The 15890-nt window shown below is 38.7% G+C and overlaps 1 protein-coding gene across 1 annotated transcript; it reads right to left on the bottom strand.

Annotated features, from left to right (window-relative positions):
- Nucleotides 1-3852: 3852 nt before the first annotated feature.
- LOC118804650 (beta-1,3-galactosyltransferase 2-like) lies at nt 3853-9484 on the bottom strand. Its single transcript, XM_036565218.1, has 2 exons — nt 9125-9484; nt 3853-7069 (listed from the first exon to the last, which is right to left on the bottom strand). The coding sequence occupies exons 1-2, from the start codon at nt 9127-9129 to the stop codon at nt 6118-6120; spliced, it is 957 nt and encodes a 318-aa protein (XP_036421111.1). The 5' UTR covers nt 9130-9484; the 3' UTR covers nt 3853-6117.
- Between the last annotated feature and the right edge of the window lie 6406 nt (nt 9485-15890).

The raw sequence follows: 15890 nt of genomic DNA, 5'->3' as shown, positions 1-15890 counted from the left end.
GCGTGGTTTGATAAGTCAAAACAGCTGAATTCCAAAATCCATATGTGATTTAAATACATTGTATGAATCTAGGAGTGGTCACTTCAGGGTGTTTGAACATGAATTTGCCATTGGCATTAGTGAATCATCCAGGATCTTTGGCAATGGTTTCAGTCCAGATGGGGGAAGTGAAGTTAGTCCGGTTGCAAACAGAAAAACGTCCTCCATGGCAGCCTGGCCTTCTGTAGAGAAATAGATTTGTCATGCTCCACAATCAAGGAGATGGTCTGCACAGAAACCCAGTGTTTGTCCTTCTCTAAGTCTCCTGTTGCTCCCTGATGGACTGAGATGAGGTTTGATAGTCAAGAGCACAACGCACTGATACACTGACGTGTAGTGCTGATCACATTTAGTGTGTGCATGGACAATGAAAACATTCTCTTAATATGCTGTCCACTAAAACAATCACCAGAAACATTATTAAAATGTTATATGCTGTACATTATTGATGCTGGCCTTAACTGATAACGCAGTACTCGTTGTAAGTTGTCTGTTAACAAGTGAATTGCAGACTGGCACCGTATTTGCTTTGAACATGGCGAGGTAACCAAAAAAAATTGTAAGATTAAGATATGTTGTTACCTGTCGATTACATACAAGTTGCGATCAATAAGTTACCATCAGCGGAGTCAGTGACGCAACTGAGCTGAGCGGAGTTTAACTTTATGCAAATAAGGAGCAAAGTGATGTGGCGACTACCATTAGGAATTGAGCACTGAGCCAGAGAACTTGTAGAGAGGAGAATTACCACTCCACCAATGTCTTCCGGGTTTCTCAAACGCTAGAGGGCGCTCCCGAGTGAGTCCAAAATGAATGGGTTGATATGGAGCATTTGAGCAAAATCATAGTTTATAAATGCTGAAACGTTTTTACTGTAAAAGAATACAATCACTGCCTGAACACAGAGCAGCATAAAACATTTTAACACCGCTGTTAAATTTTTAAGAGCTTTTAAACTCGAGTTATAGGAGTTCAAAACGGCGCCTCATGTACGTTCATGACGTCAGTGAGCGCGAACAGCCAATGAGCTGCTCTGCTCGCCAACCAGTCAGCACTCACTAGCAGTAATGCCCGCCCTCTGCTGCCCAGAACCCGTTTGCTGTAGAAAAAGGAAACATACAGGTGAGTAGATAATTGTTCCTACTACAGGTGGAATAATGGCGGCGGTGCTTTCGTCGCAAATAGACAGTAAAAAGACCAAATAGCGTTTTCCTCACAAACTGACCGCACAGACACGGGGATTAAGTATAAATAAGCACACAAGCGATTTCTCACCAGGATTCTTATTTCTACGGGAACACATCTGATTTGTGCTTGGCATCAGTGAAACCATGGCAATCAACGGTCCGCTCGAGTTCAAAAACGCCCACAGGTATTGCGCAATCAGTGATTTGGGCAAGAAGAGGCGAAAAGTTGCTCGCCAGTGTGAACGGAGGGTTAGAGCACGTTCTCGCAGAGCTTCCACAGAAGCACTAATCAGCCATGATTAACCATCTCCTTGTATCTACACTGTCTATTTGACCATATAGGTGCACTTTGGAGTTCTACAGTTACAGACTGTATATCACGCTTAAAAAGGTTCTTCAAGGCAGTAAAGGCAATGGCTCTATGGAGAACCATGTGTCCAGTATTGAACCATTCGCATGGTTGTTTTCCATGCATGTGCAACACGTTGTTCATCAATCTGAAGAACCGTTTATATATGCTCATTGTTCTAAATATAACCCTTGCCTTTTACTAAAGAACCCGTGAAGAACCTTTTTTAAAATGTGTATTTTTAAATGTATTGTTAAAATATGTTTTTGTCTGCATACTTGGTCTCTTTCACCCTGTTCTTCAGTGGCCAGAACCCCCATGGACCCCCACAGAGCAGGTACTATTTGGTTGGTGGATCATTCTCAGCACTGCAGTGACACTGACGTGGTGGTGGTGTGTTAGTGTGTGTTGTGCTGGTACGAGTGGATCAGACACAGCAGTGCTGCGAGGGTATATAATATGTATAGCAGAGTTTCTGAAAGATAAAATAACTGAAATCCTACTGTCCTTCCAAGCATCATGGAGGAAGGTATTTTTAACCCCAACAACAGACCTTACGAAGTAATTGTGCTCTGTTGAGCCACAATATTGGCCAGCATTTAATGAGCTTAATGTACTCGTTAAATGTATCTATTTTTCTAAATTACTTCTGCTCCAGTTGTGATGACAGTTTCAGAGTCTGAGTCTGATTCACTGCAGTTAAAAGAAACAAAATCGACACGTGAAGAACGTCATAGTAGTCTAAAATATGATGTGTAAAAACCTTGGAGCAAACTGGATACAAAAGAACGTAACGTCCTTCATCTCCTTCATCATGTCCTCGTTAAATACTCTCACTTTCTGGACAGCCACTTTCAGCAAATCAGGTGCTGCTAAATCTGAGTCTGTAAATAATGGTGTATTTTTCCTCTTACAGGGTTTTAAATCACATCCATGTGGCGCCGACGATCCTATGTTTATCTAGCAAAACGGAAGACAAAGAATATGATTACTGTGAGTCTCATACTTGTATGTTTGTTGGATAGGAAGTTGAACACCAAATTGGTCTCCTGATTAAAACATTGCTGTAAACCTGTTCTCTTGCAGACATTTGTCAGTTATACATGACACCAGTTGAGCCACCTTTGTCCTTTCTTGTTTCAGTTGTCCCTTTGGCCCACAGCTAAAGGACTGTCTTTCTTTCGGTTTGATGTTTCTGTACTCAGTGAACTGTTTATACAACGGGCAAGCCTGGCAAGCCTGTTCAGCTGGAACTTATCATCACCACATTATGGACAGAAGGTTAGCAGTTCCAGTGTATGTCGCGATAGAGGCCTGCCAACTCTCGTGCATCTGATTTGTCTGAATCGCCACTGTCCTGCAAAACTTGCATTTTAATAGGCAGATAGATAGATAGATAGACAGATAGATAGATAGATAGATAGACAGATAGATAGATAGATAGATAGATAGATAGATAGATAGACAGATACTTCATTCATCCCAAAGGAAAGTTAGCCAAGTTGGATTCTGGACTAATCCCAGAACTAAAATAACTAAATAAACTAAAATAAAACTCAAGGTGCTGTATTACAGCAATGTCCTGTCATTAGTCTTAAATTAAGATCCGACAAGTTCAGGATAGATTTTTCACAAATTTAGATTGCAGAAGCAAATCCTAAATTGAATCCTAATTTAACCCTCCTGTTATGTCAAACTGACCCATTTCAAAGTTTAAAACTATACTGTAATACTTTTTGGATCATGAAACCTTCTCTGCTGGATTTCTGGCTCATTTAGTGTGGTTTGAATTAAAAGAGTCAATTTGAGCCAGAACAGAAGACATTTTTTCTTTCTATGAATCACCATGATAGAAAAGATGTACCCAAAAAATATCTAAAGAAGAAAAAAAAAAATGTGTTGAATGTCTTTGATGTACAGAAAGAATAGTTTTAAGAATGAGTGAATTATTATAAGTAAATCATGTTTTGTAATGGGGTGAAAACCTTTAAAAATTACACTAAATAATTATTAAAATTGATATTAATTGAGCTAAAGATCATGTTTATGGAGAAAAATATATTTTCTTAGTTATTTTTGGATGGTTAAACATGCATTGTGTCAATTTGACCCAGGAACATTTTTGCTGTTCCTTATAGTTGAACATAAAAGGAGCTGTATTTTATCTTACAACATCTTATCTCAAGTTAGGTTAGGTTGACAATCAGTTATGTCTATTTCCAAGCAGGCCACGCTGAGACATGCACATGCAATCAAAAGAATGAAAACAGAGATGTAAGTTCTAGGTAAATACTATATTTATGTTTTTTTTTTTTTACGTGTGAGCAACATTTAAAATACATTGCACGTGTTTACATGCACTTAATATATTAACCAGAATATCAGATTTTACCAGTAATTCATTCTCCATGCACTTGGGTAATCAGATAATGGGAAAACTCCAGGTCTACATGAGTCAGGCTATATTTCTGTGACAGCGGTCAGTTTTTGCACATGCACAGACTGAGAAAAATGAAAGAAATCAGAGTAAGGGTATATATGCACTGACAGAGCCAATTACTGAGCTAAAATTCAGCCCTCCTTGTTGATTTAAAAAAAATCCAATAACAACCTTAATCTAATACTCAGATTACTGCCGAAATCGGATAATGATCATACTATTGGTGTGCATGTAAACATATTCAGTGTTTCATTCCAAAATGTATTCCAAACACTGAAGTACATTAAACAAGAAAACATTATTTGGCCATTTTCACACATTTTGAAATGCATTTGAGAAAAACACTGCATATATTTATTTTTCATATGGGATTTGTGATAAACTGGACCTTTTAGCAACCTCATTCGACAAAGCTACGATGATTGCATCTTTCCCCTGCTGTTTAATGGGCGTGGCCACTCCCCAGTTTCAGTGTCTGTTTCCCAAGGCCAAGCTAATGTTATTAGGAATGCTTTTCCACTAATAATTGCACTTAAAAAAAAAAAAAAAACTTAAAATTATAAGGTATCTGATTACACAGCTTTTCTTAAATTTAACCTGAGGACACCCAACTCAGTTTAGTCAAAGGTTCTGCTAAGTCTCAGTTCGAGTTTCTCAAGTATGTAAACAGTATAGAATCTGTTTTTTTACACAGTTTCTCCTTTAGCTGGAATTCTTGCTGCCCCAGTTATACCAGACATTTTCTCCTCTGTGGGATCGCTGAATGAATTCTTAGACCATTGCATCACATTACTCTTTAAAGTTAAAACAACAAACATGTTTTAACAGTGTGTTAACATTTAAGGACACAGATCTGAGCAAGATCAGAAGTGCGAGTGGTGCAACGGACTAATCACCCCCCTACCAGAAGGTCGAGAGTCTGGACCCCAGTGTTGCCACAGCCATCCGTAACTTGTGGCCTAAGGGGAGAAAACGCCTGGTGGGATTGTCTGCAGGATTTTATTTGGAAGATTCTTGGTAACATTAACACTTGTTTTGCAATACAAATAAATGTAAAGCCATTATGCTAGTTAATGCTAATGAACTATATACTATCTGTCACAGTTTCATGATTCTGTCAAGTGTTTCCAGGTGTTTCCTGTGACAGCAATTTTATGGAACAAAACCATGTTGTATCTGTGCACAGTGCACGTCCCCAAACCAGGGTTTATATGAAACGACTCTAAGGTGATCCTGATGGCACCCACTGAAACAAGCAATGTTGCAGTAATGCAGTTCATAGCCTCGGGCTGTTATGACCCCTGGACCTCCGCATCCTCCGGCTGCTTATCCTCCAGGGTTAGGTGCAACTAACTAAGTGCTGTTCACAAAGTGTTGAGGTCCTCATCTGTAGTTAACCTGGATATTGTAGCTCTATTGAGTCCCCTCCCTTGACTGGATGGCTGAAAACAGTCCTGAAGAAAACTGTGAACTTAGAAAGGTCTCTTATTTTCTTCTGATGTCCCCACACACCAATCGTCCAGTCCAAGCAATGAAATGATACCTGTACAAAGACCTGATGAATAGTAGAACAAACACTGCTAGTTAGTCCCTCCAGGGATCAAACTCACGCCTCAGGGAGAACCGGCATGTCCTCAGGAGTGCTGCAGCAAACGATAAAGGCCGGAAGCTATACAGCAGCTGTTGCCTCAGCTGAGGCACTCGATCAAGCTCTTTAGAGCTCAAGAAATGTTCTGTAGCTAGTGCTACTGTGCAGCCAAGAGGTGTGCCTGCTTGTTTAACCACCCGACATTGATCCTGGAGTGAGGACTTCCATGAGTGTGGGAGAAAATAGGTGTTGGATAGTTTTACTGGTGATAAATATTGAAAAAATACTGAACCACGATAACTACTGGATAACAAGACAGATGGAATGGTATGACCAACTCCATGATCCATGGTCTGAAAACCATGACAATAATTTCCTAACCCTATGTTGAACGGTTATCTTCATATAACCCAGTGGTGTGGTAGAGTCAGCATGCATGTGAATCTGGTCCTAAATCAGCAGATTTGTGAATATGGCCTGAGAAGTCCTAACTTCAGGAGTTTAACCAACCGCATCAACACGCTGGGCCAGGTTTGTGAATATCAGTCCAATAAGAGGTCAGTTGATTGGGACTGTTGGTCATTATAGCAATACGTTTGGCATAGTAGCACCGGTTGTACACCCTAGGTGGGTTGACCACAAATTGATCAAGGTTTGGAGGATTTGTGGGAGCAATGTTGAGTCGTTCAAGGCACAAGCCTATATATGCGTCCTCGATGAAAATGGGTTTAATTTCTTTTGACACCTTCAAGATCTTTCCTGGCAGGTCCATGGACATTATGTAGCACATGCCCAAAGGGTATGGTGGGTACACAGAGTTGGGATACACATTATGAGGGATGTAAAACTTGTTGGATGGATTTCTGATTACAACGTTGCCGTACCACACCAGGCCAGTGATGTAGTTGCTCAGAAGTACGCTGGGATTCAGCAGCATCATCATCAGGCCTCTGATGTTCAGCAGGATGTCGTCGTCCACTTTAGCAGCGAAGAGCGCCTGGGGACAGTACTCTTTCAGCCATTCTAGCATCACCATAGTTTTAATGGTCAGGTTCCTGTAGGAGTCTATGAAATCGCTCTGCAGCAAATCCTGATGTTGCAGGTTCTCCTGATGTATGCGGAGCTGTAGAGTTCTGGAGTTGTTCCCACTTGGTAATCCCAGCAGAAACAGGACCAGCACTGTTCCGTGTTGGACCAGACTGTCGTTCCCCCATGTTTTCCTGATGGCATGACGAGCTTCCACGTGGTGAGGAGCCACTGGCACAATCACCACCAAAAAGGGGTTGTGCTGCTTGCACTTCTGTGGGTGGTCTAGGATGAAGCGATAGTTTTGGGGGTATGCCACATGGTATGGTCCTGGATCCTCATATGTCTCATGAAACTCTGTTCCCCAGTGCAGAGGACTGAAGAAGTAAAGCAGGCAAAGGATCCCGAGCATCATGAGGAAGACCAAAGCACTCCTCCGACTGCATTTGGAAGTGGAGAGAGAGAAAGAGAGGAAAGTCAGGACAGTATAGACTCTTTCTTGTCTTGACATAACAGAGGATAACCTTTATTTTCTTCTGGAACATGTGATGCTAATGTTGATCTTAGTAACATAACATTAATGTCCACTGTCTATTTAATATTTTGTTTGTGAGTGTTCACACCTGAGTGTTTGAAATTCAGCAAGCTATTAAATCAAAACAAGTTCATGGGTGGATATGAGTAAACATTATAGTTTGTGTACACTCTTGAGAGCATAAAAGCTTAAGTGCACAATACTGACTCAACAAAACATAAACACAAGTTAACTTATTTATATACGCTACCATGCCCTGCGATGGACTGGCGACCTGTCCAGGGTGTGTCCTGCCTTCCGCCCAATGACAGCTGGGATAGGCTCCAGCACCCCACCGCGACCCAGAAGCATAAGCGGTTTAGATGATGTATGTATGTATGTATACGCTACCATTAAAAAGTTCGGAATAACAGTTTAAAAATTCTCAGAATCTCGGTTTTCAATTGTGTAAAACCAGTTTTGTTGTGGCTTTGAACTGTTTTTCGGAAGCTCCTTTCTATGAGTTCCGTCCTACGTTCATAATAACCCTTATGGGAAAAAATATAATGTTCCAAATGTATTTTCCATGTGTATTTTTACAATGTATGAAAATGGCAAAAAAATTATTTCTTCAATTGTGTGTAGTTTTAACAAAGATTACAAGTATTACAAGAATGAACTGTACTGACTGCATTATGTATGTATGCGTTAAGACATCCTCACACAAAATGCATTCCAAATAAACAAGATATCAAATCATAACATACAAATTCATTTCAAAAGTATCAGTAACAGTAAAGTGCATTGAACAGTATTTTGGCTATTTTTGTACATTAATATAAATACATAAATATGTTTGCGTGCATTATTTCTATATAGTACATTTCTGTGTGAAATAGTATCCCCATCATTATAAAATTAATCTATTTGGTTAATATAACGATATATTCTGAAATACATTGTAGTGTTTGGAATGTATTTTGGCATGGACTGCAATGTATTTGAAATGCATGTCAAATATACAGAAATGCATGTCCATGTATTTTTTTCCGTATGGGTGCTGGGAAAGCTGTTTAGCATTAACAATGAACATCTAATAAAGTTAATATCCTCAATATCTCTGGATCAAATAGCTATTTATAGTCATTACTATAAGCAGATAGTCTATTTGCTATGTTTGTTTAACCACACCCTGACTTATTGTTGTTCTAAAATATTGGTTTATGTTTTAGAGTCTGGCTTATAACATTTCAATCAACACTGTGGAAGTTATTATTGGATAACATTTACTTATATGACAATGTTTGTAATGTAAAGCAACCAAACTGGACGATATTGCGTTTGGGCTGGAAAACATATCGCTGCTGTTGGAAGAAAACCTTGTTTTTCAGTTTTTGACCTAATTTGAAAATGCCTGTTCCTCTTTACATTGTGTGTAAATTTCATGATGAATGGACCAAAAGAAACGACCCAAAATGACTTGGAAAGACGTCTGGTTCCATTGACTTACATTAAAAGTAAAGTAGGTTTTTTCCTTCTCCTGTAAAGTTACCATTTTGGAGATACGAGGTTTCTTCCAACAACAGCAACATATAGCAATGCTTATTTAATTATCATGAAACTAATGTTAAGTTTTTATTAACTGACGGACTGTTCAAAAAACTTCTCGGACTTCTCAAGTATACAGTGTTGACCGCATGCATTTGCGATGCTGGTATATTACAGGTATATAATATACTCTCTGCTGACTTGCAGTGCTCGCTGGAACAAGAGTGAACATGGAGAACTCATAAATTACAACAATGTCCAAAGCAGAGCAAAACATGCTGGCACCTTCTACCCCTGCGAGGCCTCAAGCTTTTATTTAGCGTTAGTTTCATATGTTACGTAACAAGGAAGCGAACTCCATCAGTCTGTTTATGAACACAACTGTTGAGCAGTTTTCTCTGTATATCTAATCAAATATCCTAGGACCACTTACCTCATCTTCCAAGCCTGCGAAGGGTCCCAGTCTCTACGTTGTCTAGGCACACCTGTAACTCACACGGTCAGACGACTGGGTTTGCCGGTCCAGAATGCCCCATCCCTCCTGCCTGCTAACCCCCCGCCCTGTCACTGCATACACACGCACACACACACCTGGGTCTATGTAAGTTGGCACCATTCCAGGCCATCCCAGTGTATTCATTCCCACTAAGTGGAGCGTTCCTGGCCCTCTCTAAACAAGGCAGACAAATGAGGGTGGAAAGTGTATTTGCAGGTAGATTGTAGCTATGTAGCCCCTCCTCGGTCAGCTCAGCTATCCTCCCTCGTTGCCTCTCCCACTTCTCCTGTAAAACCGCAGGGTTAAATTTCTCTGGGTGTGAGAACACGCCCTCTTTTTTTTCAAAGAGAAGGAAAAAAAGGCCAGAAGCCGCATGTTCCTCACAGGTCTGTGCAATGATTGTGCAACTACAACGGTAAAAGATGCCTGTGCTTGTTCACAATGTTGCACCTTCTTGTGTGTTCCACACGTTTGGAGCCTACGAGTGCTTATGCACGCTAACATACTCAGCCACTCCAACAGTTTGTTTAGTCTAAGGTTCTGGTTCTAGCAAACCATGTGAGGTTTAGGCCCTTATATATATATATATATATATATATATATATATAAACTTCATATCTCCAATTTTGATGTTTTTCAGTTTCTGACATAATTTAAAAAAATGTCTGTTTACATTGTGTGTAAATTTCATGATGAATGGACCAAAAGAAACGACCCAAAATCACTTGGAAAAATGTCTGGTTCCATTGACTTACATTAAAAGTGAAGTAGGTTTTTTCCTTCTCCTGTAAAGTTACCATTTTATATATATATATATATATATATATATATATATATATACACCGGTCAGGCATAACATTCTGACCACCTCCTTGTTTCTACGCTCATTGTCCATTTTATCAGCTCCACTTACTATATAGGTGCACTTTGTAGTTCTACAGTTACAGACTGTAGTCCATCTGTTTCTCTGATACTTTGTTAGCCCCCTTTTACCCTGTTCTTCAGTGGTCAGGACCCCCATGGACCTTCACAGAGCAGGTACTATTTGGGTGGTGGATCATTCTCAGCACTGCAGTAACACTGACGTGGTGGTGGTGTGTTAGTGTGTGTTGTGCTGGTCTGAGTGGATCAGACACAGCAGTGCTGCTGGAGTTTTTAAACACTGTGTCCACTCACTGTCCACTCTATTTATATATATATATATATATATATATATATATATATATATATCAAAAACTTTAAGAAGGCAGAGGAACACTGTCTTCAAGTCGGCATCATTATCAATATTGGGAAACTCAGATGTTCTGATGAGCCTTGACTTTCTGAGTTGTGGGTGTGTCAAACAACTGTGTTGTTTCACTCATGAAAAAGATATATGAGCATGTACGCTTGTAACTGAATAAAAGCTCATCACTCATCTAATGCAAAACTTGCAAAACTGATCCATTTAAACCTAATTTTTTATTGTTATTTGAGATAAACAAGATAATTATATACAAAACCATCTTTTTTAGGGTACTTTCTATTGGGAGGTGTCTGTTCCAAACCTTAACGTCTAAATTTATACTTGTGAAAATGAATATTTCAATTTTTGTTTTTTTAAATGCTGTTTAAAAGATATTTTTGCTTTCTTTTCAACTGAAGTTGAAAATTCAAATATGAAAACTTACATGATCCACCAGCAGTGCAAAAAATGCTGTCCCACGTTTTCATGTCATTACCGAAACCCAGTTTTCGTCTGTAGCCGGAGCCTCATTTTAGTCATGCCCTGGCATTTTGGAGGAGGAAGTCTCTCAAGGCCACATGGTCAGTGTGGAACTTTAGTTTCAACAGTGATGATTCATGCCTGTCATTTTTGAGCTTTCAAAATTAGCTAAAATTGTCACTACAGAAAGTCACTACTGAAACATTTGGCAACGTTTCGGTAGTGTTATGACTGATGAAATAGAACGTTTAATCATTTATTTCAATAAAATAAACATAATTAAAATACAGGGTCACTTAAAAGGATTTTAGTCTGAAGTCCAAGTTACTAACAAGTCCGAAAACATGAGCAGAACAAATTTGTGCACAAATCATTTGTAAATTTCTCCATGAACGTTTTTGCGCTCTCAAAATTTTTGTGAGTACGAATAAAATTTTAATAACGTACTCCTGCTCCTGAGCACACGTAAAACGTGTCATTTCTAAATGTCTTGTTTTTTGAAGAACATTGACACGACTGTATGTTGGTGCTAGAACGTAGCATCTCTGATTGCCAGTTTGTTGAGGATACATGTACAAAATGATTCTGTTACAGTGCTGTAACTCTACATCTTTATAGGTTCTATAAACCAGCGTTATAGGTTTTAAAGACGTTCACGATGATAAACAGAGCTGTTGCTGATTCCATAATGACTGAGAAAACTAATACTTAGAATGCCTTGTATTTAAAATGTGGTGTTCAAATCTCAGGCAGATGATTTGTCAAGAAATAGCTATAAATAAATAATTGCAGTATTTTAATTAACGTTTAATAAAAGAGTATTTCAATCTTAACCATAAGTTATTTTTGAAAAAATAACAGCAGTTATTAATATGAGGAGGACACAGATGATGCTTGATGGTCCAAGAAAAGACAAATGTAATAGATAATATATCGAATTGGTTCAGAGCTGAAAACCCATTTTGGGCTTTTAACTGATTTGGACTTTAGATTAAATTCTTTTGCTTTGAGTGACCCAATATCTTAATTATGAACACTATGAATATTCCATTTTTTTAACTTTACCAAATGTTTCAGTGGTGACCGTTACGGTGGTGACAATTTTAGCTAATTTTGAGCAGAACTAAAAAACGCTAGCCTGTACATGTCTAGCAAACAGAGTTTCGAACAGCTGTACACACACAAAATCATCATATTTTTCATGAAAGCAAAAAAAAAAAGTTGACTGAATTGTACAAAACGTTTCGGTAGTGGCAATTCTTAATGTTCCACACAGATTTTCCGACTTTGGGACACATTTAGTTCAAAACAGTCTAACTGCTCACCATGTGGCCATGAGGGACAGGGGTGCAGTCTCACTTCCTGCTCTAAAATGCAGGGGTGTGGCTAAAATAAGGCCCCACCTACAGACTAAGATTCTGTGTTTCAGTAGTGACATGAAAACAAAAAAAAATTCCTGATGAATCCAGATTTTTTTCAATTTCACTTTAAAAGAGATCAAATCTTTAAAAATAAATAAATAAATAAATGCAAGTATTATTTTCAGAGGTGTAAATGTCGGGGTTAGTGTTTGGGACACACCTCTGAATGAACGGTACCTTCTAAATGATGAACTTGTATATATTTAGCTTATTGCTGTGTCTATTGATGCCTTGGGTTTAAATAGATCATAATACAATCTTTGTCAGTTTCAAAGGTTTTTTGAAATAGTTTTTCGGTAACACTTTCTATGACTGTTACTTTTGTAAGCATCTATAAACGCATTCATAACGTGTTATAATGCATTCAAAAGACATTATAAACATAGCTATAAATATTTATAAAAATGCATTACACATTATAGCCATGTTTATTATGCATTATGAATTGTTAACATAATACATTATAAGTACTGATCATAACAAATTATAAGAGCTCATAAGTCGTATTTGTCCGCTCTAAGTAAAGTGAAGCGTACTGTACTAAAGCCTCCTCCAGTGTTCAGAGTGAGGCTTCAAGTTGAAGTATTTACTGAAGGATTTACTGAAACACTAAAACATACACAATAAAGCACATTACAGGCTTCAAATGTCAGAGTTTAAACTAGAGCTGCCATCAGTGTTTTACCCAATGTGGGAAAGGTAATGTACACCACCGTTAGCTTGGTATTTGTCTTTACTTTATGCTCTCCAAGCTGGGACTGACTTCTTTGGCACTGACATTATAACATGTTATTAACACTATTTATAATGCATTATATTAACAATTCATAATGTATAATAAACATGGCTATAAAGTGTAATTCCGTCCCACTTTTTCAGCGTGTGTTGTTGAACCACGTTCAAGCGGTTGCATGCATATCTGAAAACGTTTTAACTTGTGGTGCATGTTAACTGCTCAGACACAGCCTTTTGTCTAAGCATGGTGAACTAGTGAAAATGACACAATTAACTTAAAGTGCTCTACTGTTTGATTGTCTGGAGATACGCCCAGTTGCCTGGGGAACATTTCACTGAATAATGGCTGCTATAAAAGTTTATAAAGGTTTATTTCCTTTAGACATGTTGAAGGCTTTGTCAGTAAATTTCATGGCTTACTTACTTATACAGTGGTCATTTGAAATTCATAGGCCTGTACTGTAACAATGGTGTGGAAAGAAATGAGTATATGCGCTTAATCATTTACATGCACACAGTCTACTAAGAAATCTGGTGTTTATGCAGTACACGTGAATCCAGCAGGCAGTTCACAGTGAGGTCCATTTTGCTCACAGTCTTTGCGAAGGTCTCACGAATGACTTTAATCACTTTAAAGTCCCCTTAAAGATACTATTCTCCAGTTGTAAATGTGGTACACTAAAGAAATATTTTAGTTGAAGAAAGTCAGTCTGGTCCTTCTTTTAGTATACAGTCAAGGACACCCATGACAACATTCGCAAATGGGTTTTGGTCCAATCGATTTGCATAAAGCCTTGCAATAATGCAAATAAACACCAGCAGATGCCTTAATTTTCCTTGCTTTATAGTGCTTTGCACCTGCTACTGTTTAACACATCAACTCACAGATCACCAAATCCTCCTTATCAGTACAGATAGCAGAAATTGTCTAAACAAGGCAAAACATGTTATGTTAACAGCAAACATGACCCCTTAGTAACAGTGGAAATGCCTCTCTATCCTTTATCCTACGACCTTTGAATGGAAACATGAATACAATAAGAGAAATTAGTCTAGTTACCTCCCTGAGATGATGGATTCAGTGCAGTTCAAACAGATGGACCGATTTCTAACAGAACAGGTGTTGAGAAAGACCTGTGGTAAAACAGGCCACATTTGAATTGCATCATTAAGTACATGTCGTTGCCGTTACTTGTTCGTCTTTTTCCATAACCGGTAAGATGAGGTTGCCTGGCTTTAGTTTCATATTTCACTGTGGCTCTTCTGTCTGATATGGAAACCATTTGCCTTTGTCTGACAACAATAACTGATACTGGATCCTAAGGACACCCCGCCTTTCGATGGTGCCAACCCTTAGCAATCAGGCATCTTTGTACTAGCCAATCCTGTTTGACTTTATTTATTAAGTGATTTATTTATTTATTTATTTATTGTTGGTAAATTAGGGAGTTGCATTTTTGTTCCATAAAACGCAGCTGGCAAATAGAAACAGATTTACAGTGTAGATCCCTGAGGGGAAAGGGAGTAGAACAAACAGGCATGAGGAATGAATGAATGAGTTCGTTGTAAACATCATTGCCCTGACATGTAGGACCTCTGTTTGGTCTGACCTTGTAGACGACTAATCTAAGACATGATGAGACAGGATTTCTAAAAATGCTACCGTGTACCACAGATATTGCAGATAATGCAGAGTTTGGCCTTGAAGTTCAGGCACTATACCCCCTAATAAGTAAACCACTTGCAGTGAGTGATACTTTAGGCTTAAAACAAATGGATAAGCTACATTTGTTTATTTTTACAGTGGTTAAAAAAAGTTTTTCTTTGGTAACAGATTAAAAAAATAAATAAATAAAACAAATTCGAGAATGTTGCCACACCCACCATTTATAATATTTGTTGGTGAGAATATCAGCATAGCCGCTTTCTGTAATGTTAACAAGGATGGAGAGCATTGGCAGAATATTTCCAGTTCCAGGATATTCTGAGGATTTCCGTCTTCAATGCACACCACTGATTTTCAACTGCAATCAGATGTGGACACTGAGAGAGCCATTGCAAAACTTTTTTTGTGCTCCTGCAACCATTTCTTTGTGGATTTTGATATGTGTTTGGGGTCATTATCTTGCCACCTACTGCCAAGTTTCAGCCTTCTGGTAGAGGCATTTGGATTTTGGGCTAAAACCTCCTGGTCTTTAGTGGAATTCATTATGCCATTAATTTTCATAAGAGCTTCTGGACCCCTCGCAGCAAAACAGCCTCAAAACATCAATGATCCACCACCATATTTGACAGTCCTTGCTTTTTTATTATATGCAGTCACTTTGTTTTTGCCAAACGTGACAATGATGTGCATGGCCAAAAAGCCCAAAGGTTTTTTTTTGGCTGACCACATCACGCAGTTCCATTTGAAGTTCCAGTGACAAGTTCAGGCACGCCATTGGGTGGCCTGCTCTTAGGAAAGGCCCCTTTTGTGGAACTCTTCCAAAAAGCACCTGGTCGTGCTTCTGAAAACCCCAAGATTCTAAACTGCGCAGTTCTGAAACTGTGATCTTTAGGTTCCTTTTTGCCTCTCTTACCATCCCCTCACTGTACGTGGGGGCAGACTGTGCTTAATGGCACTTTCAACTGTCAACTACTTTGGTTTATAACCCTTACCATAACCTAATCTGTGCCTTCTCATTTGAGTTGACAGCTCTATGGTTTTACCCATGTTGATGATGGATGGGATCTTATATGTGTGTAGCCTTGTATTTATACCCCAGGAAAACAGGAAATGGTCATGGACCACAGTGGAGTTCCTAGAGATGAGGCACAGTAAAAAAGAACATTTTTTTCCCCC

The sequence above is a fragment of the Colossoma macropomum genome, unplaced genomic scaffold, assembly GCF_904425465.1.
Source record: "Colossoma macropomum unplaced genomic scaffold, Colossoma_macropomum, whole genome shotgun sequence".
NCBI classification, from domain to species: Eukaryota; Metazoa; Chordata; class Actinopteri; order Characiformes; family Serrasalmidae; genus Colossoma; species Colossoma macropomum.
The sequence above is the reverse complement of the archived record's forward strand: the minus strand, read 5'-3'. Positions and strand labels throughout refer to the sequence as shown.